Genomic DNA, 22,025 nt, shown 5'->3' on the forward strand with positions numbered 1-22,025 from the left:
GAGTATTTCCTTTGCTTTATTTACACTGACTTATTGTTATATCTTAAATATATCATTTAGTTAGCTCTGCTCAACTCTGCCAAAGTGCCTTGGTCTTGACCTCTTGAAGTAATTCCCTCACTTTATTGATGACTTATTGATCAACTTCCCTTATTGATGCCTCTTGGACCAGTTATCTTTGCACCAAGTTAGGAGTAGTCTTGTGCTGGGAAGTCAGCTGAATTGAAACTGGCTAGGTTCTTGCAGCCAATAAACAAAATACATTTTCATCACATGAGTCTATAAACTGGATTGGAATTCAAATGACAGGTGAAAATAGGATGGGTACCCAAGAAAATGCATTGCATGTAGGAATAGGCCTTTCAGTTCCTCAAGCCATGATTTAAATTAAATCATAGCTGGTATGTACTTCAACTCCATTTAACTGCCTTTAATCCATAATCTTAGAAACCTTTTAAATAACAAAAATCTGTTGAACTCAGTCCTGTAAATTTCAGTTGATTCCCCAGTGCCTACGGCCCTTTTTGAGAGAAGAGTTCCAGATTTCCATTACTGTCAGAAGTGGCAAAATAAGTTGAGAAAAAAATGTGAAAAGCTACACAGGGTCACAAGCCTTATAAATAGAGGCATAGAGTATGAAAGCCAAGGAAGTTATGATGAATCTTTAAATAAAAGAAAACCTGTTTTTTGTTGGGCTTTCCCTTCTTTGAAAGCCATGTTGGCTGCTTTTACTAGGTTATTGTAATAACGAGTGGAAAATTACTGAGGCTTCTGATGATCAGTGATAAACAATACTTGAAATGATTATTTATTTTATGTACATTAAACAATAGCCGAAACATTTGAATTACAAGTTTTAAGTCTTTTAAGTAGGAAAGTTGAATAGTTTGTTGTATGCTTACATTTCGTCATTTTAAAATTAATTGTTAGTCTATCATGCTAAATGGAGAAAATCTTAAATTTTCAGAAAAGATTTAATCAATATTTTGCAAATGAGAAAATACACAGAGAAACATTGCCTGTTTATTTGGAAGAGAAAAGATAACAATTGCTATAAACTCTGCAGGTTTTGAACATATTGCACTATTTTGCTACAAACAATATTTAGGTCTACATTCTGGACAGGACAATGTTGACTTGTGTCGCCTGGGAATGGAAACCTATTGAAGTTATGATAGCAGTTGGTACTAAATGCTATTTTCCAGAACTGAACTGTTGAATATAATGACGTATTTGCTTCAGAACGTACCTATTTTCACATAGTTGTTGTTAGTCACAGCAGTCGCTAATCGCGGTACGGGATAGTTTATCATTAGCGATCCACAAGATTTATTTCGAAGACCTGCACAGCTGTTGAGTTATCCTAAGCACCTTTGTTTAAAAGAAGTGTTCACTTTTCTTTGTGCGCATTAGGGAAGATAAAATATGAACTGTGCAAAGAGCTTACATTAATTAATGCAATAATTTATCTCGGTGTACTAACTTGGGGAGATGTTCAGACAGCCCCTCAACAATACTACTTCAAATAAGTTTCCAATCTAGGTTTGTCAGTTTGCTTTGGGTTGCAAAATTCATTCCACAGCAGTCCAGAGCCTCTCCTGCCATAAGTCTGTATGAGACCTGCTGAAGCATCGCGAGTAACAAGATCAATTCACAAGTTCCAGGCTACTGAGCATCCAATCTTGGCTTAGAAGATTGTTGATTTTTTTATTTAATACATTCGTGGGACATGGACATTGCTGGCTGGCCAGTATTTATTGCCTATCTCTAGTTGCCCTTGTTCAGAGGGTAGTTGAGAGTCAACCACATTGCTGTGACTCTGGAGTCACGTGTAGACCAGACCAGGTAAGGACGGCAAATTTCCTTCTCTGAAGAACATTAGTGACCCAGATGGGTTTTACCAACAATCGATAATGGTTTCATGGTCATCAGTAGATTCATAATTGCAGTTTGTTTTTATTGAATTCAAATTCCACCATCTGCCGTGGCAGGATTCCTACCTGGGTCCCCAGAACATTAGCTGAGTTTCTGGATTAATAGCCTAGCGATAATACCACTAGGCCATCGCCTGCCCCATGATTTGAGTCAAATTGATTGTCTTACTTTGGTAGCTCTCAACTAGACTGATAGGCTGTCTGGTGCCTCACTACCAAAACAACTGAACATAGACCAGTATTGATGGCAATCATGGAGAAACCTGTAGCCCAGATCATCTCACCCTCCCAACCAAGAAAATGTATAAAGTTGACCAGCACTTTGGGGAAAATTGTGGAAGAAATGTGCTTTTTATTGATTTATTGTATGTGTATCCTTTTGAAACTTTACGACATAAGTTTTGATAACCTTTTTGATTGCATAGTCTTTATCTGATTTTATTAGGCCCCATGTCATCAAAATCTCTACTCCCTCCCATGTTACTGCTCTGGGGTTCTTTTTCAATGTCTGAGACATGTGAAAACTCAGCACCATGTTTGAGGATCTCACAATGAAGCTATCCTGAGATCCATTCCAGAACAATCACTTCTTACCTGATACTAAGTGCACACTCTAAACGTGTTCCTGCAGGCTCAGTGTTTAGGTGCAGTTTGACAGTGCCAAGCTTCAGGGATCATTCTAAACTTGTTCCTGCAGGCTCAGTGTTTAGATGCAGTTTGATAGTGCCATGGTTCAGGGGCCATTCTAAGTATTCGAAAAATAAGTTTAACTATTTAAGGTTCTGCAATTTGCCAATTTACAATAATAGATTTCCCGTTGCTTTACCAGATGGGGTCACTTTTACCCAGTAGGATTAGCTTGGAGGATTTTCGAGAGTTGTCTCGAGCATTCCCAGCTTCCAGTGATAAGTCTTGATCTTCAAGGTCCCAATGCTGAGTGAGGATAGTTGGTTGATCATGAGGTGTGCACAGACAACTGTACCCCTGACTGACTCAGATATTGGATTACTGACTACAAAGGTTTTAGATGATGGTTCCAAGCCTCTTTCATCAGGTGTACCATCTCTGGAGTCACTTCCATCCCCCCAGGACTATGCTTATCTCCCTCTAAAGATGGCCAATCATTTGTTGTCAGATAATGGTTGAGAATTACCATCAGTTTCCTTTCCATTTTGTGGACATGCACCATGGAACAATGTTTCCAACTGGTGCTGCTGGGGAACAATAATAGCATTTCCTTGCCTCTCTGCAACCCACTTGTGACAACTACTGAACCCAGATATATTGGTTTATGTTCTGTTACCTAGCCTCTGCGTAACTTCAAGCACTTTAACAGTTCTATAACGTAAGTTAAAGCTAGTACCACTTATCGCTGGGCTGCAGTCTTAGTGCTAGTTTTGCTTGCGTGACCATTCTTCATATGAGCCCAGAAGTTTTTGCCTGGCACATCCCTGATAAGCATTTCATCATTGATGGCTGTGTCTTAAGTTCTGGAATTCCTGCCCCATCCCCCCTTCACCTTCAAGTTTTCCTTTCTTAAGTCACTACTTAAGAGCTACATCTTTGACCTCACCTGTCCTGATAACTTCGAGATTTCTTTCTATCTGTTTGATGCTCTATAATTGCAAAACTGGGGGGGTGGGGGGTGGGAGAATGTTAAGAACATCCATCTCACAGAGAAAGTTGCAGACCAATCAACATCCAACAACCTGTTCTGAAAACTCTGCTCACATTTTGACAGCTGTGACAAAATACACCACAGCAGCTGAGACAATCCACAGCATTCTAAGTAACGACATCACTATATTATTTAAAATAAAAGTTAGTTTGCCCTATCTCCCAATGTTAAAGGATCATCAAAAAAGTGCACCAGGTTTTGTTGAAATTCTTCCATTAGTTTTTGAAAATATGCTGTTTAAAACAGGCAAAACAGTACCTCAGTCCACCATAAGGAGAGTATAAAAGACCACCATTCATCTTCTGTTGTATATCAATGGCCTTTTAACTCTACACCATTCTTGGTGGACAGTGGCCTGAAACTAGCTTCTGATACTGAGATCCTTTGTTATCCCAGGACCCAGGAGAGATCTGGGCAGATTGCAGAAGAATACTGACAGTACAACAGCTGCAGAGAACAATTGTGCCATCTTTGCCTTTTAAGAATAGTCAGTCATCAGCCAGTCTGAGAGCCAGACTCGGAAACTGGCTGCAAGTCATCAAGTAAAGTACCTCACCCATTCCAGTTACAAAGTTCACCTGAGAACTAATCTTCCAGATGTTTGACTATACAAGCTTTGCAACCCACTGTGAACCCTTTGCTTCACAGGACCCTCGCTTCGATTTTAAATAATCAAATTCATTCAAGCAACCATTGGCCTGCCACGCAAGAGTCCGGAAATCTTGTATCTGAAATTGTGAATAAAACTGAATTACCTGTAACCTGTCAAAATGCATTATCTTTCTCTGTGTCCAATCTTTGTAGAGTGCGTGTGTGTGTGCACATGTGTGCACGTATGCATGCGCATGGACACTTCTATGAAGTTGCATTAATTCATGGTAAGTGTGTGAGAATAAATAACCGTCCACATTTTAAACTCTCAAAAGCTTGCTGCTGAATTATACAATTGGGATATAAGGGTAACAAAATACACACCCCTTTCCATACAAAACATACTGATCACGGGCCGTAAGAGAGAAAATATATTCTATCCATGACGCACAAAATTTGTTTATCTTTTTACTCGTCTTTAGTAACATGAAGCCCCAAAATTCTACATAGATTCCTGTGGATAACCAAGGTTCTGTTGTAGATAGCTGCAGGTGAAGGAGCCTTAGGGGACATCAAGGAACTTGGATAAATAATCAGTCCAGTGAGACGAGGTCCTTCTTACCTGGCTATTGCAACTGGTATACCAGACAGTGGTTTTCTAATTAATGGTTTTTACCTTTAATCCTTGTATATAATTTTAACTAACGGCACTGCACTTCAAAATAAATGCATTTCAATTTTGAACAATGCAGGAAAAAGACACTTGCAGCTTACTGCAAAGCGGTACCTGAGCCGCACGTAACCTAGCCTCCAATTTCACTGCAAGGGCTTTTTTGGAGTACTGTGTATCATAGTGACATGCAGTAATTTGGTGGAGTTATTGATCAATTGATTTGCAAGCTTCTACACTTTTTAAAGCTGTGTTTCAACATTCTGTCTTGGACCCGATTCATTTCTTTTTGCAGAAAGTTTATCCGACAATGCCACGGTTTTCAGCAACAGAGCAAAGCAGTTACGACGCCAGATGTGGTGGAAAGAGTGCAAGGTGAGTGATGCGAAAAGCGCGCAGATGTTTGAAAGTGACTGGGCTGGAGATAATTGCTAAGTACAAATGTCAAGAAGGCCAGGATAATGACTCCTGGGCCACAGGGCTTACTTGAAAGGAGGACTCTTGTCTCTTCCAATAATTATTAGAGCCCATTGACCCAAGGGTCCTGTGGCTGCATGCCCAGGTGTGTTGATAAATGTTTACGTGAATATCATTCTAAGTGAAAGAGTACTGCCACAGTAGCTGAAGAAGGCAATCTTTAAATTTAAAACAATGTTGCAGAACGTAATGTCATTTTACTAATTAAACCACCTCAGCGCTGACTTGATTTAAAATGAAGTCCCGTTGCTATTGGCACAATGCTGTCAGTACACTCTGTCCTTATCCTTAGCCATTAATTCCGAACTCTTTCAACCTGTCCATATCTCTCAGATAATGATTCAGGAGCCTGGAAAAGTGTATACATATGAAGTTATCAGGATAAATAAGTACCAGCATATGTAACTATCAAATTACCATTCAGATTGTACCTATAAGGAAAACATAACTGAAGTTTCTCTGATGTGGAACCTTCTTCGCAAAAACATGTTTGCCTTGTATGAGAAATGAAAATAATATAAGTCCATTTTACGGTGATCAGTTTTAAGCATTTTTGTGGTTTAACCATGGCTCATTCACCTTTGAATCAGTGGGTCATAAGTTCAAATTGGATTCCTGCAACCTGAGCACATAATCTAGGGCAGAATTTAGTGCGGTACGGAGGGAGTGTTGCAGTATCTATGGTGAAGCTTTTCAGTTAAGACATCAAGCCAAGGGTCCATCTGCCCTCATAAATGGATGTAAAAGATGCTACAACATTATTTGAACAAGAGCAGGGGAATTCTCCCTAGTTTCCTGGACATTTTTCCCATCCCAATGTCACTAAAACAGAGTATCTGCTCAGTTATCACCTTGCTGTTTGCCTTTTGTGAATTGAATCTCACATTACAGCAGTAACTACACTTCAAAATACTTGGCTGTAAAGTACTTTGAGGTGTCCCAAGGATATAAAAGCCTGTATAAGTGGATATTATTTTGTCACACACAAAGATGGTTACAAGTTAGGCAGAGAATATACAGTTCAGAAAGTTTCCCATTTCTGATCACTATCCAGTAACCTTTGCTCACGGTGCATTCCTGGCCATTGGGCTGGGTTAGGAGAGGTTAAAGCACAGGTTTGACGCTCATTGCAGTTGCATTGCCTGTCAGCATTAGCTGATGGACCTCTTGTATGAAGAATAGCCCTCTCATCAAGATGCATCACAGAAAAGTTGAGTGAAAATTCCTGGAATAAATTGTCTTTGCATCAGCTGGTAGCAAGATACATTTTCAGGTTGCGTTTGTAAGAGTTGAGGTTACCATGAAATGCATTTCTCAGTAGTGCCACATACATATGCTTCCAGGAAATAAGATGATGAAGTATTAAATTATGATAAATGTTTGTGGTAAAACAGATGGCAGGATAACTTCTCTGAAATAGAGTTTATATATAAGGTTTGCTTTAGAACTGAATTAACCTGATAAATGTATTCTTTCTGAGGAGGACTGTTATGCAGCCCATAACCTAAAACTGACCCCACTGTTTTATATCTTTATTGACCCATCATAAATAGCCTTTAATTAAAGGCTCTGGAACTAAGTATGGATGGTGGAGAACAACATCTACTTGTGTTTTGCACATCTAACAAATTTGAATGTCCAGAATTGATTATTTGAGCAGCATAGCTACAGGGCTATAATCTTACAGCTGTCACTGTAATAATGTGTCTGGTTTACCCTGTGAAGAATTTATAGATTTTGACTGACATTTGTGATGCCACATGAACGATGGTTCATGGACTTTTTTAAAAATGTGCTTTTAAAAATATGCCAGTTAAGCCTGTTTGGAGGATGATATAAAGTTTTGAAGGTTTGATGTTAATTCAAAAAGAAATAAACAGAGCTCAATAATTTCATTGTGGGCAAGATAACAAATCGAATAAGTGTTTAGAGTTAGAATACCTTTCCGATATTCAGCTGGTTACACAATATTGGTGGCTGTAGAAGAATTTGATCTTTGTGTTTAATTTGCAGAGGACAGTAATACAAAGGTAAAATGTGAAAATACTGCTGTACCTTTTTGTTACTTATTAGGGCTAAACATTTTTGGTTAATTAAATGTAAGGGAACTGTAATATAGTCGACTTTCTATAGCTGCTGAAAGAATCATCATCTTTGACATTTTGTTTGAATCAAATAATTCCCCCTCAGATGTAGAAAAAGATAGGAATATTAATGTAATCTATTTTCCAGATCTTGTTTAGAACCTAGGTGTGAGGCAGTTTTTAAAAGTGATGCAGGTCTCCTTGTGAAAGTATTGTGTATGTTTAGAATGGGGTTATTCTTGCCCATTACCTCAAAGTTATACTCTGAACAACTCCATGGGTTGAATTGTGTAAAATTTACATCACACAAATGGGCCATTCAACTTAACAGATCAATATCAATGTTTAGACTTGTCTGACTTTTCTGTAAGTTGTCATCACTCTCGTCTCGGAGTCAAATGTTTGTAACTTCAAGTCCCATTTTACAGACTTTAGCATGAAACTCTAGGCTGAAAATTCAGTGCAGCATTGAGGGAGTGCCATCTTTCAGATGGGACATTGAACTGAGGGCCCGGTATCTGTCTGCCTTCAAGTGGACATAAAATATCCTATGGCACTATTTTGAAAAAGAGCAGGGGTATCATTCCTGGTCTCCTGGCCAATATTTATTTTTTTAATCCACATCACTAAAAACAGATATCCTGGTCATCATCACGTTGCTGTTTGTGGGAGCTTGCTGTGTACAAATTGGCTGCCATATTTCCAACGTTACACCAATGACTGCACTTCGGAAGTACATAATTGGCTATAGAATGTCCTGAGGTGACAAAATCTTAGAATCGCTACTGTGCAGAAAGAGGCCATTTGGCCCATCAGGCCTGCACCAACAACATTCCCACCCAGGCCCTATCCCTGTAACTCCACATATTTACCTTGCTAATCTCCCTGACACTGTGGTAATTTAGCATGGCCAATCAACCAAACCTGCACATCTTTGGACAGAAGATGTTATACAAATCAAAGTTTTTTACTTTTTGATACGGGCTTCTTCCCCCTTTAATTAGCACTTGCCACCTAGCCTGTTTATCCTTCTATTTCCTTCTCCATCGTGTATGTATCAAACTTCCTGTTAAATGCGTCAATGCAATTTGTTTCAACTACTCCACTTCTTAGTGAGTTCCACATTTTCACCAGTCTGTGTAAACAAATTGCTCCTAAATTCCTTTTACGATCTGGTAGTGGCTATCATTTATTTATGTTCCCTTGTTCTGGACTCAACCAAGATGGAAACACTTTATCTAAATCCATCCTAAGGAACCACGCCATGATTTTTAAAGGCCTCTAACAGATGTTCTCTCGGGCTTTTTTCCAGAGAAAATAGTTCCAACCTGTTCAATCTTTCCTTATAATGTATCCTCTCAATTACTGTAACTCTTTTCTGTAATGTCTCCAGTGCTTCAGCACTTGTTTTGTACCATGAAGAACAGCGCTGTGTTATGGTTCTTTATAAATTAAACATGACTTTCCTGTTTTGTTATTCTGTTCCTATAGAAATAAACCACAATACTTTGTTATGTTTTATGGTCTTATCAGCCTCTTTTCCTACTTTTAATGAGTTATGTATCTGGATTCCCAGATTTCTTTGCCTCTCTATTAATATCCTCTTTAAGTTGTAACCTGGAAGTTCGCGTACAGGCTGTCATTGCATTTAAGATACCATGCACGTGTGGGTACACAAAGAAGTTTAAAGGAAGCACACCTAAATGAACAGGCTGCAAACCATACAAAAAATGAGAGTGGCTATTGTTCTCTGCCCAATTTAGTGCATTATTTTCCAATGAATAAGTAGGTGCCTTATTCCTCCGACTATCATTTAGATCTCCTTGATCCAACCAAAATTTCACCCTGCACCTATTTCAATTCTACATCCTGCACCAAGTCCTGCTTGCTCATCACTACTTACCTCTCTGGTTTCCATTGGTTCAGGAGCTCAAATGTTAAATTCTAAATCATCTTTCATCCTTCTTTACAGATTTCTCGCACTGTACCCCACCTTCCCTCACATTGTCCTTCTGGGGAAAAGGAGATAAATAAATGCAAGTTATTCATTGTGATTCTAGTGAAATACTGCGCAGCTTTACAGCTTATTTTTAAAGCAACAGTTTCCTCCATTCACTTCTCTACGATCTTCTGAACAGAAGTGTCCATGTGGATACAGCTTTGTAGTTCAAACCCTAAATTTCCCATTTATAACTTGGTGCTGCTTCTAGTTCTGAGTCTGAGGTCACGTACCAACCGACTTGAGAACAACTTCTTCCTTGCTGCCGTCAGACTTTTGAATGGACCTACCTTCCATTGAGTTGATCTTTCTCTACACCCTAGCTATGACTATAACATTACATTCTGCACTCTATCGTTTCCTTCTCTATGAACGGTATGCTCTGTCTGTAAAGCATGCAAGAAACCATACTTTTCACTGTATGCTAATACATGTGACAATAAATCAAATCAAATAGTAGACAGTGGTGCACAAAACCACAATTAGCATACAAAATCAGTTTATACTTGAAGTGCGTGCATAATATTGCTGAACAAATATGCAATGCCTTTTAACTGGAATCCTGGAAAATCAATCGAAAATGCAATCCTCCTGAGTTAGCCATTTTGAGAGCCATTACCTTACATACTTAAAACAAACAAATATTAACATGAGAACAATGTTAAGTTACTTAATCGCTTCTCGGCCTTTTGGCTAAGATCAAGTGTGGTATTGACATGCTGTGCTTGGTTGAAGTCATTAGGTTACATTTTAGCTTCTTTTGAAGCAATTTTTAAAAGCGGCATCTCGGCCTTTTGGCTAAGATGCAAATGAGATCAAGCCTTGGAGGAGGTGCAATGCCTGCTCCAATCAGCTTGGATCATGTAGATCAAGCCCAAGACAGGAGGTGAGAGCCCTGTCTTGTCAGCTTGGATCGGGAATGTCTCAACTTGTTGAGACTCTGAATTGGACTTGATTTGATTGAACTGGAATAAAAACAAAAAAAAAATGGCAGGAATAGTTTTATTACTGTCTGACCAGCTTGATACATACCTGTTAAATCGAGACAAAAATGTTAACTCTTGGTTCGTCTTATCTAACTTTTCCCATTCCCTCTTATGCCCCCACCCCGTTTATTTTAACTTTACTTGTTCCATATTTCTGTTTGATCCCACCAATGTGTTTTATTCTTTTTATCCCCTTTCTTTTGTCCATTTCCAGGTCACAATAGCTATTGTGTAGGTAATAATCATATCAAACTAACTGGAGTTAGCTAAAAACCAAATCTGAAATGGGTCAACTTTTTCCTTCCAGTTAATAGTGGTCTAAAATTCTGAAGGATGATTTTGTTGTGTCTATGAGAGTGACCACCTAAGTCTTTGACCATCTTTCTTCTAGCTACTAAGGGAGAGAGGTATTATTAGTTTCTGTGATCTAATCATGCCTAGTGCTCTGTGACATGCAATTTCTAATAGTTTGTCACAGATAAACTCAATAGTCCACTATAAAATCAGACTTTGGAATCTGATTGAATGGAAAATATTTTTGTCCTATTTGTAATTGTTGTTCACCCACCCGCTGGATTACAGAAATTTGTGAAATGTGTAAAACTATTGCCTATGGCATTTCTCTGCTAGTTAACTGACCTTTCCTTCACCTTTAGGGAGATGCCTTTCATTATTTTGTTCAGCATTCTGGCACCAGAATCAATAAATCATGAAGATCACAAAAGGGTTTATTTAACAATCTTGAAACAAGCTGTTTAAAACTTCATAATGGCAACTTCTTTTTGACACTTGTATTTGGTTCTAAAATAGTTGTAATTTATCCTGTCTCCCCCCGGGCTGAATTTTACTTGCCCTTAGTGGGCGTGTTTCCTATGGTGGCGGGGGGGGAAGCTTTTGACCCTAATAATATGCTGCCCATGGCATAATACGCTTGGAGTGGACAGCAGGATGGAATCAGGAATCCCGATTTTTAAACTTAAGTAAAGGGTGGGAAGGAAAGTGGGTGGGGGGAGGGGGGGTCATTTTTCAGAGGCTGCTCTTTGCTGGTAGCAGGTTGACCCTGCTTAGATTGTACCCTCCTTGTTCCTACCCGCTCCTTTTCTTAAACCCACCCTCTTCTCCCTCCCCAGCCTTTCTCCCTCATGCTCCTAAACCCTACCGGCCCAAGACCCCGGACTTGCCTGCTCCTGGGGTCCTACATTTCAGACTCCCCTCTTTAGCTGCAGTCCCGGCAGCTGCCGCTGATGCTCTCCTGGCACTATTGGCACTGGCTGACAGCTCTGCAGGGTGGGACTTCTGCGCCAAGAGGGTCGGATGACCCATTCAGCCCTGGTTAATAAGCCCAGCAGCACTTTATTATCATGGGGCTGCTCAGCGTGGACACAGTTAGCTTCACACCAAGGTGGTTTCTGGGAGATCTGCCGTCCGTGCCCCCAAACTATTCAACCCCTTGTTTCTGTTTTTTCATTTATGTTAAGATCGTGGTATCATAACTTCTTGGAAGTTTGTGTTAGAGTGCTTTGAAACATTAGTTATTTGAGAGTTATGTATAGTACTACAGCCACTGATATGTAACAGAGTTCAATTGAATGGGTGTGTAAATAACAAAATGTGTTTTGAGAGGAAAAGGAGTCCTTAAAGATTCATGCAAGGATATTTCTAATTTGTGTAGATACTTCATTTTTAATTAAACTGCATTTAAAGCTTTGTAATTTTTCACTTAGAATGTGCTGCCTTCATGCATTTGACTTTTATTTAAATGTGAACTTTATATTTAAGCAGCTACAGATTTCATTCATTATCATCTAAAAACAGTGATGTCAGTGATGTAGGTTTATTTAAGAAATTCCTTGATTCGTTATTGCTCCATTCCAGTATGTGCAACACCAAAGAGACAAAGTTCACAGCGAAGCTTCATAAATTCAGATACATAATTATTTTGATTCAATTTATTATTTTAAGAATTATTTTATTTGTTTTGAAATGTATGGTCTTTATTAAAATTTGAAGGTCCTGCACGTACATTGCTACACAGGCGGAGCCAGTACTACACACCAGGAACATGAGCACAAAACCTAGACCGACATTCCAGTGTGTTATTGAGGTAGTGCAGCACTGTCACAGTTCCTCTCCTTTAAATGAGACATTAAACTGAGGCCCCTTTAGCCCTTACATTTTGACATTAAAAATCCCATAGTACTTTTTCAAAAAAGACCACTGGTGTTCTGGCCAACATTTATCCCTAAACCAACATTAATAACAAATAGATTGCGATCATTGTCACATTGAGCAAAGAACAATACAGCACAGGAACAGGCCCTTCGGCCCAACAAGTCTGTGCTGACAGATGTCTCGCAAATCTAATATTTTCTTGCCTCTACGTGGTCCATATCCCTCTATTCCCTGCCTATTCATGTATCTATCCAGATGCCTCTTGAACGTTGTTATAGAAACGGCTTCCACCACCACCTCTGGCAGCATGTTTTAGGCATTCACCACCCTCTGTGTGAAAAACTTACCCCTTACATCTCTTTCAAACTTTCCCCCTCTCACTTTCAACCTATATTCCCGAGTAATTGACCCTTCGACCCTGGGGGAAAAAACTGACTATCCACTTGGGTCCCCCCTCATCCTCCGACGCTCCAATGAAAACGAACCAAGTTTGTTCAACCTTTCTTCATAGTCCATATCCTCCAAACCAGGCAACGTTATGTTAAAACTCTTTCCAATGCATTAACATACTTCTGGTAGTGTGGCGATCAGAATACACCAAATGCAGCCTAACCAAAGTCTTCTACAGCTGCAACATGATTTTGCAAATCCTGTACTCAGTGCCACAACCGATGAAGGCCAGCATGCCATACGCCTTCTTGACTACCTTGTCCACCTGAGTTGCCACCTTCAGGGAACTGTGGATCTGCACGCCTAGATCCCTCTATGCTAATATTTCTAAGGGCTCTACCATTTACTGTATATTTTCCTTCTGCAGTAGACCTTCCAAATTGCATCACCTCTCATTTGTCCGGGTTAAATTCAATTTGCCACCTTTCAGCCCAGGTCTCCAGCCGATTTACATGTGACAATCCCCCTCACTATCCGCTACTCCCCCAATGTTTGTATCATCTGCAAATTTACTATTCAGACCGCCTACATTTTCCTCCAAATCAAATATATATATTACAAAACAGAAGTCCTAGCACTGGCCCTTGTAGAACACCGCTTGTCACAGACCTCCAGTTAGAAAAATACCCTTCCACTGCTACTCTCTGCTTTCTATGCCCAAGCCAATTTTGTATCCATCTTATCAACTCACCTCGGATCCCCTATGACTTCACCTTCTGTATCAGACTGCCATGAGGAATCTTATCGAAGGCTTTACTAAAGTCCATGTCTACAACATTCACTGCCCTGCCCTAGTCAATTTTTTTTGTCACTTCCTCGAAGATCTCAATCAAGTTTGTGAGACATGACCTCCCCTTCACAAAACCATGCTGCCTATTGCTAATAAGCCTATTCTCTTCCAGATGTGAGTACATCCTCTCCCTAAGAATCTTCTCCAATAATTTCTCCAGCACTGATGTAAGGCTCACCGGCCTGTAATTTCCCGGATTGTTTATTCTGCCTTTCTTAAACAGGAACAATGTTAGCTACTGTCCAATCCTCTGGTACCTCGCCTATGGCTGAAGAGGATACAAAGATTTTGGCCAAGGCCTCAGCAATTTCTTCCCTCGCCCCTCTCAGTATTCTGGGATAGGCCTTATCTGACCCTGGGGACTTGTCCACCTTAATGTTTTTCAAAGCCTCCAATACCACCTCCCTTTTTATCTCAACAGGTCCTAGAATGTCAACATTCCCCTTTCTGCATTCGCCATCCACCATATCCTTCTCCTTTGTGAATACTGATGCAAAGTACTTGTTAAGGACCTCACCCACCTCATCTGGATCCAGACACAAATGCCCTCCACTGCCCATGAGTGGACCTATCCTTTCCTTAGATTTCACCTTATATACGCATAAAAAGCCATGGGATTCTCCTTAATCCTGCCTGCCAAGGACATTTCTTGGTCCCTGTTTAAGCTCTTCTCTGCTATCTTTGTAATCCTCAAGAGCCTTATCTGTTTTCAATTTCCTGAAATTTATGTTTAAGTATGCCTCCTTTTTTCACTAAGCTCACAATCACAAGTGCGGTTGTGGGAGCTTGCTGTGCACAAATTCTTGCCATATTTTGTATATTACAAGGGTGGCTACATTTTAAAAGTACTTGATAGATTTAAAGCACTTTCGGACATCCTGAGGCCATGAAATACACTATTTAACTGCAGTTCTTTTACTGGCAAATGTAGTATAATAGGGATGCAAAAGAGATGTAAGAGGCTTAGTAAAGAAGGACACCTACTTATGTTGCTATTTATTTTAGAAGATACTTCTCCTAGTATATAGGTAGATGTATCTGTTCAAAAGCATGCCAAATGTGTCCGTGCCTAGTTTCACATGACTGGATTACTTATAAAAGTGTTTCTTAAATCCTCAATATAACTAAAACATTATAAGCACACATTAAAACTTTGATGCTCAGAAGAAGCAACAATGAAAAATACACAAGACCATAGTTCAGTACACATTTCCTAAATTACACAAAAATCTGTATTTACAGATTAACACTATTTAGCAATGGTTCTGGAAAGATTGCAGTGTACTACTGTTTTGACTATGTTAACGTTTTCCTTTCAGATGAAAGTCATCATATCAGTGGTCGTTGTAGTTGTCTTGTTGGTCATCATCAGTAAGTATCCTTATAATTTTAAAGTAAGTACAAGCCCTTAAATTCTGTACTGACTATATAATGTTCAAGTTGGAATTCCTCTTCAGCCAGGCTATTCTGACATGTATATGTCAAGAAAGACCATATTATTTATTTCCCAATATTCTGGTAGAAAGGTAATAAACAGCTTTCAGTGCAGTGTGCATCATTTATCACTTCTTCCAATGACTCTATGCATGTGACCCTTTATCACAATACATATCTATTTTTAAAAAACACTTAAGAATAAGAAACATCTAACAATGACTTAAGTCTACAATTCATATATCCATTGGCTATTGAGGAAGTCAATGTGAGGAAAAAGTTAAATAGGCAAGATAAAATTAATTATGTGAGAGAATTAATTAAATCTATTCTATTTCAATTTATTTTCAGGAACATTGAAATTAATAGAATGCAAATCGGATTATTTTAAATTCTGTTTGTCTCATTCTCAATTAATAATTGTAAGGAACCACTGTTCTTTACTGGTCGTTTTACTTGTCAACAAGTTTCTCTTAAGATAATATTTATGTGGTGTTATGCAGGCTTTTCCAAATAACCAATAAAAATATTTTAACAAATTATTTTTCATCTCCTTGCAGTACCAGTAATTTTGAAGAATCGCTCCTGATGACAAGACATGTCCAGCATTAACGCAGGAAAGTTACTGCCTCAATCTCTAGAAACTACGAGAGATTTGTACAAAATATCTCAGTTATTGTAAATAAGGAGTATGTTTCTGTCTGTCTTTCACAGAAGAAAACTATTTATGGGTACTCATTGCAATGAGCACCCTTCTGGAATAGGGGACCAATATGGTATAAACTGCTGTCTACAGGAAGATAGACTATTTCCTTTAGGATGTATTGCATAATAGCCATGAAAGGTTTTTTTGCCCCTCACTATTACTGTGAGACCTCGTACCTAAATGTGCCGTCAACAACTTTCCCCCCACCCCAATTTTCTCTCAAGGACACTGGTTCACATTTGGAGTATGGTTCCACAGATGCAGACCCTCGTTTGGTCCCTTCCTCAAGTCTTTGTGTATGAGTTGAATCAGTGAATAAGCATTGTTACATCACAACAAAGCCAAAACCTGAGCACATTATGGTTCTTCCAGCAGGAGGGAACGAGTGGGAATCCTGGCTAGTTTCTTTTCCCTTCTCCATAGCCCAATGGGGATTGCGGCTTGTTGTGCCCAATCTGCCATTCTGGCTAGCTTAATGTCATCCTGGATTGAATCTGGGACCTCTTTTGGTTTGGGTGGTTCAGTACTAAACCAGGAGGTACAATAATCCACTAAACTTGTTAGAGAAGCAGTTAAAGTATATGATGAACTAAATGAGGATTGAGTGGATTCTACACTGAAAAAAGGATCAATGGTTTTCCAATAGTTCCCTATTTCTGAGCAGAATCTATTTTGTCATAGACTATATCTATTAAGAGATTATATGGACTAGTCTGTAATAAATTATATGCAACCATTTTCTGACTGTCAAACTGTTGTGTTTTACTTTGTGTGCTCTTTTATTCTGTTATTTAAAACCCGTCTTTATGTTCAAAAATTTTGCAATTCATTTTTTCATTTAAAAAACACAATGGCCAGAATTCTCCGATCTCGTGTGCCTCGCCATCGCTGTTAGTGAGAACGGAGAATTTGGCGCTCAGCCAAAACTTCACTCACTGCATGGGACCGGAGCATCCCAGCCGCGGGCGAGATCAGAGAATTATGGTCAATGCCTGACAGATCAGCCAGATTGCCACTTGCACATAGTGTTTGGTGACTAGCTTCACTTACAGCCCAGTTTGGTGGGACATGTTATTTTTTGCTTTTGATATCATGAGTGAAATTACCGGTAACAAGCATTCTCGCACAGTCCGTGCCATAGATCAGTTGCAATGTGACTACATCTGTGTAAATTGAATTTTAAGATCATATAAAACTAACATTATAAAAGTGCTCTGACAATCTGTGCTGCTTTTAAATTTCTAATACTAGAAAATAGTTGACTCAATTTTGACATTGGTATTGGCAAACTAAACCAATTGAATGCACCTAAAGAGAATTCTGCTGTCCCCTGGTTTGAGAGGGCATAACTAGAAAACATAACCATGATTAAGAAATGCTCCAGATATAGTGCTGCTGGGTGCACTGCATTGGGATGTAAAATGGTGCAGTACATCCAGTTACATGCTGATTTAGACTGCTGTTTTAAAAAGATAAAATACTCAATTCTTCATTATTTCTTGGCTTAGCTATCATCTTTTAAAAGTGTGAGCGTAACATTTTGAAGTCCGTGAGGATCTTGCTAAGTTAAGCATGCAAAGGAAAACTGTGTTGCATCTGTTGCAGTTTGTCACACCCCCATGTCAGTTGCAAAATTATTTTTTTTTAAATGTAAGAGAGTCAGTCATTGATCCAGAGCCTGAAACTTAGATGAATTTACAACCGCGAATGAATTGATCGCTGCGATTTGTAAATAGGTGCACTATCTTGAGTTTGGCTGTTTAAAGCGTTGGCCTTCATGGTGGAGGTAGGATGGCAAATAAATAACAAAAATGCTCCAGGCTCCAGACCCCAGACCAGCCATATGATGACTAATGGCATAAGATTTGCCTGAATCAAACATTGTGTGATTTCAGCAATAGTTTTCTTTTTAAATAACTTGGACTTAAATGGATTTTTCTTCATTTGATTGTAATGCCTGTTGGTCAGACTTATAATACAGATGAATTGGCAGTCCAGAGTATTTTTTGCTGCCTTAATTTTCAAGTTGAACCCAATACATGGTTGAGGCATTGCAGGGTCTTCATACTTGGGTCAAAAGAAGTGTAAAATTTGGGAGAACAGAGAGGAGTTTTACAAGTTTGCAACCAAGAAAACCAAGCATTCTGGAGAGTAGCCAAGTAAAATACAAGATTGTGAAACAGTAGACATTTCCATTGAATGCTTACAAATGTAATTTGTGAATGAGAGGTTTGTTTGCCTGCTAAAGCAGCAATAAAAAAGAATACAGTTGAGCACAGTTTGGGAAAATGATTCAGCACTTTATGTTTCAAGTGCACTTTTAACAATTTTTAAAAATTTTACTTTTAGGAATGTTGAACAGAAGGTGATGGTCACTAATTTCAGGGACAGTTGGATGGTGATCAGAGATGTAGTTATTTAAACAAGTTGCCATTTAAGATGAGATTTTGCGTGACTATTATATAGTGCAAAATAACATAGCAGTATGTGATGAGTGTAAAATGGCATGCACACACTGATCGATCAGACAAATAGTCACTTAAATAGTCCTCCATGGCCCCATTCATTTTGATTGAAGACCAAACTCGGTGATGGCACTGGAGAGTTGTGGAAGAGCTGATTCTTTTAAAAAGAAACATGCTCCATTTTAATTTTGTACATAGTAATTGTTTAGAAACATTATAGTGTCAATCTGCAAACATGATGGCACTTTGTCAATTTCAGCCAGGAGGAAGCCATGTTTCCCACAGGAAGTTATTTCAAGACTGCACTTGAAAGGTGCCTTGCGAGACAAGAGACTCTTGATTTACAGCCATGGTTGCTGATAGCAGTGTTGATGAGTCTCTTTATGTACCCAGTTTTAGTCCTTTACCAATTCACCTCTTGAGAAATGTTCCTGATTTTGTTGAACTTTTGTGGAGATCCACGGAAGAATCGGTTAGTTCAGCATGATCATCTTCTGATTACTGAATCCTGACTGAACAAATGATCAGCATCAAAGAGTGGTCAGTACAACCAGCTTGAGCAGATCATAAGTGCTGGAAAATTATAGCGCTCAATGTAATTAGGGGTTTAACATTTTAGCAGCATCTGTATCAACTAATAATAATGTCAAGAATGATCAGGAGATGTCCCTGAACCAAGTGGGTAGGAACACCCAGATAAGTGAAAATGCTAACTCTATAATGTCATCCACTTTAGTGTAGAAATGTTTTATTCATCTGCGATGAACATTTGATCCATGATGCCTATAAAGCAGACTGGGAAGCGAACAATTCTTTACCTACAGCAGACTTGAGTACAGAGCATGCCCTATACATTAATTATACCTTGGACAAATAATGAGCTGATAATGCTGGCCTTTAAAATAATGTATATATTTAATATTTGTAAAAGAGGGACTAGGCGTTATTGATCTGCTATCATTTGCAAATCAATAGATTTTCACTTGAAAAGAATGTTGCCTTTTTGTAATTTTACACTTCAATTGAATACACATTTCTGCTTCTTGCTGTAAAGTTAGCAGGAATTTATTGTATTGGACTCTGTATAAAGCCTTTATGGAATATTTAATAAAGAAGGAAAAAGAGCACACAAGCAATTTATTTCTGTTAGTTACTCCATTGTCAGTTTTAATCGACAAGCTTCAAAAGGTTGTGATGGAGCACATTATAAGAACTTTAGTGTTTAAATAGTTTTTCTCTCTTTCTCCCCACAGTCATTGATTGATGGTCTGCAGATCTGTTCAAGTCCTGTTGAAATAACCATTGACCTAAAGAAAATCCAAACTGAAATGGGTTTCATTCGTAATCCTAATCAAGGGTAACTCCTTTCTCACAATGCAGTTTAATGTGTACCCTTTGGAATTCAATATTGACCCAATTAAAATTATCCACGTAATGAGCAATTCTAAACATGATTACTTTTTCCCCCTTGTACAGTATTTGAATTTTCAGTTTGCAAAATGTCTGCAACATATCTACACATGTATGTTTGTACAGCCTTCTCCCTTCAGCTCACTCCTTTCACCCTCAGCACATGAATCGATAGGGGTCATACTCGCAGGACTTTGCCAGTGCCATTTTGTACATTACTTCAAGTTAGTCTGTTATTTGGCTTGGATCATACTTGTGCAATGATTTTCCTCCTTTATTGTACTGCCATCCCTATTGCCCGTCTCCTCAACTTCCTGTCCACTTATAATTGGCAGTTGGCTGGGTCACAGTGAGAACTCACGTGCTGGTTAGGTGCATTGGACGTGCTAAATTCTCCCTCAGCGTATCCGGATAGACACCAGTGTGTGGCGACTAGGAGATTTTCACAGTAACTTCATTGTAGTGTTAATGTAAGCCTACTTGTGACTAATAAATAAACTTTTATAAAATCTATAGTGCAGGCTGTTGATGTACCCATGGAATTATCAGGGCCCAAGATTTTGTTTTGTACCTTTCACTGTTAACCAGAAGTGATGTAATGGTCTTGGTGCTACACATTCCCTCGCCGCTATTCCATGCAGGCCCTGGCAATCTGGGTGGCAGAAATTTGAGTAGGATTGCAGAAGGATTCGGAGGTTATGCAAAGCCTGACAGGGACTGACATGAGCCTTCACTCTGTGGTCCCCAGTGGTGTGGTGGCAATTGTGAAGAAACCGAAACCCTCTTAAGACGCATTGTAAAAAGACTTGAATATTTACGGAGCTTGAAGTGTCAAATTTTGTTTTGTGTTGTAACTGTGTATTTTAATGCAATAGTATTTTTTAGTCACTATGATTGCAGATCACCCTTCACTTATTATGTATAATATGTCTGGGTGAATGCAAGGACAATTTGACAGCATGCCCTGAGCCATGAGGGAAACTACTGAGTATTGATCTAATTTCCAGGTAAAATAGTAAATCATTTTATTGCCTGTTTATTTTTATAATTTGTGTTGCAACATAACGTGATTTGAACGTTTTCATTCCTTTGAAAGTTGTACTGAGCTGTGAAAATAAAAAGTTGTTCACTATCACTAAATCCTATTATTTTTTAAAAAGGAAGCACACTCTATTAAAGTAAGAAAATACATATTTCAGGCTAAGTGGTCTCAGTGAAGTTTTTTTCTCCTTTAGCTTCAAGGTAAAATTCCAGTAAATCAACTCATTGAAATCACTGATCTATTGACATTCAGTATTGCAATTCACTTGTGGTCCTCAGATTAATGGATAACATTGAAAAATTGTTTCTTCTCTTCCAGACTTTTTTAAAGTTACAAAATGAAAAAAGCTTAGTCACAAAAGCTGTGCGCAATTTACACTACAGTCTCTCATACTTTGCCCAGTTTATTTAATCATGAGAGTTAAAAGAAAGTTCCAAGAAGTTAAAGCACTCCCGTTTTTCCTAATCATTTGTATTTACAGAGAAAGGATTTCAGATTGCCATTCTAACTTTACAATTTGTTATTCCATCTAAACAGTTTTATTTCCTAACTGGCACTTCCTTGTTCCTGCTAACACCGGAACTATTCTGTTCCATTTATTATCATGATTACCAATAAGTCGTTAGAACTCCCTATTTCCTTCAGTGTTATGGTTAACCACTATTGATCCAGCATGTGGAGCTAATCAATTTATAAAGCATTGTGTTTTTTTCTAGAAGTCTCTAGTGTACTTTTATTTTTGTACTGGAGACAGAACTCGTCATCCATTTATATAAACCAAGATTTTTCAAGATCTTGATCATTTTCCCTCTTGGCCAACATTTTTCCAATGCAATTAAAATCTAATGAAGATTAATTCTGTGCATTTCTCTTCATAACCTGGTAATGATCCAGGAATTGTCCTTTGTGCTCTCCTCTGGATCTTCCCCAGTGTAACCATGATCTTTTGGATAAAGGTTGTATGCAAGATTCCAATATAGCCATTACTGTGATTGACATGAGTAAAATGTCCCATTTTAACCAAATTGCAAACCATCGAGAACCTTTTTACTTGATGTGCTTTACTGATTGCTTTGCATTGATTAAGTTGTTTTGAATAAAGTAATTTATATTCACATTGTAGTCAAAGCAGACAAT

The 22,025-nt window shown here is 38.6% G+C and overlaps 1 protein-coding gene and 1 non-coding gene across 6 annotated transcripts in view; both read left to right on the forward strand.

Annotated features, from left to right (window-relative positions):
* The window catches only part of vamp4 (vesicle-associated membrane protein 4), a 65,176-nt gene extending 44,198 nt beyond the window's left edge, over window positions 1-20,978 (forward strand). For 2 of the 5 annotated variants that reach the window (XM_078218085.1, XM_078218089.1), the window contains 3 exons: window positions 5,169-5,248; window positions 15,151-15,202; window positions 15,826-20,978. In XM_078218085.1, the coding sequence (XP_078074211.1) occupies window positions 5,169-5,248; window positions 15,151-15,202; window positions 15,826-15,854 (161 nt within the window). In that variant the 3' untranslated portion in view covers window positions 15,855-20,978. Of the gene's footprint in view, window positions 1-5,168; window positions 5,249-10,733; window positions 10,827-15,150; window positions 15,203-15,825 lie in introns of all 5 variants that reach the window. The other 3 variants (XR_013498527.1, XM_078218087.1, XM_078218086.1) reach the window with 3 other exon arrangements.
* LOC144498074 (U2 spliceosomal RNA) lies at window positions 10,107-10,305 on the forward strand. Its single transcript, XR_013498635.1, has one exon. It is a non-coding gene; the product is annotated as a U2 spliceosomal RNA (small nuclear RNA).
* Window positions 20,979-22,025: the final 1,047 nt, after the last annotated feature.

Source organism: Mustelus asterias, chromosome 8 (assembly GCF_964213995.1).
Source record: "Mustelus asterias chromosome 8, sMusAst1.hap1.1, whole genome shotgun sequence".
Lineage (NCBI taxonomy): Eukaryota > Metazoa > Chordata > Chondrichthyes > Carcharhiniformes > Triakidae > Mustelus > Mustelus asterias.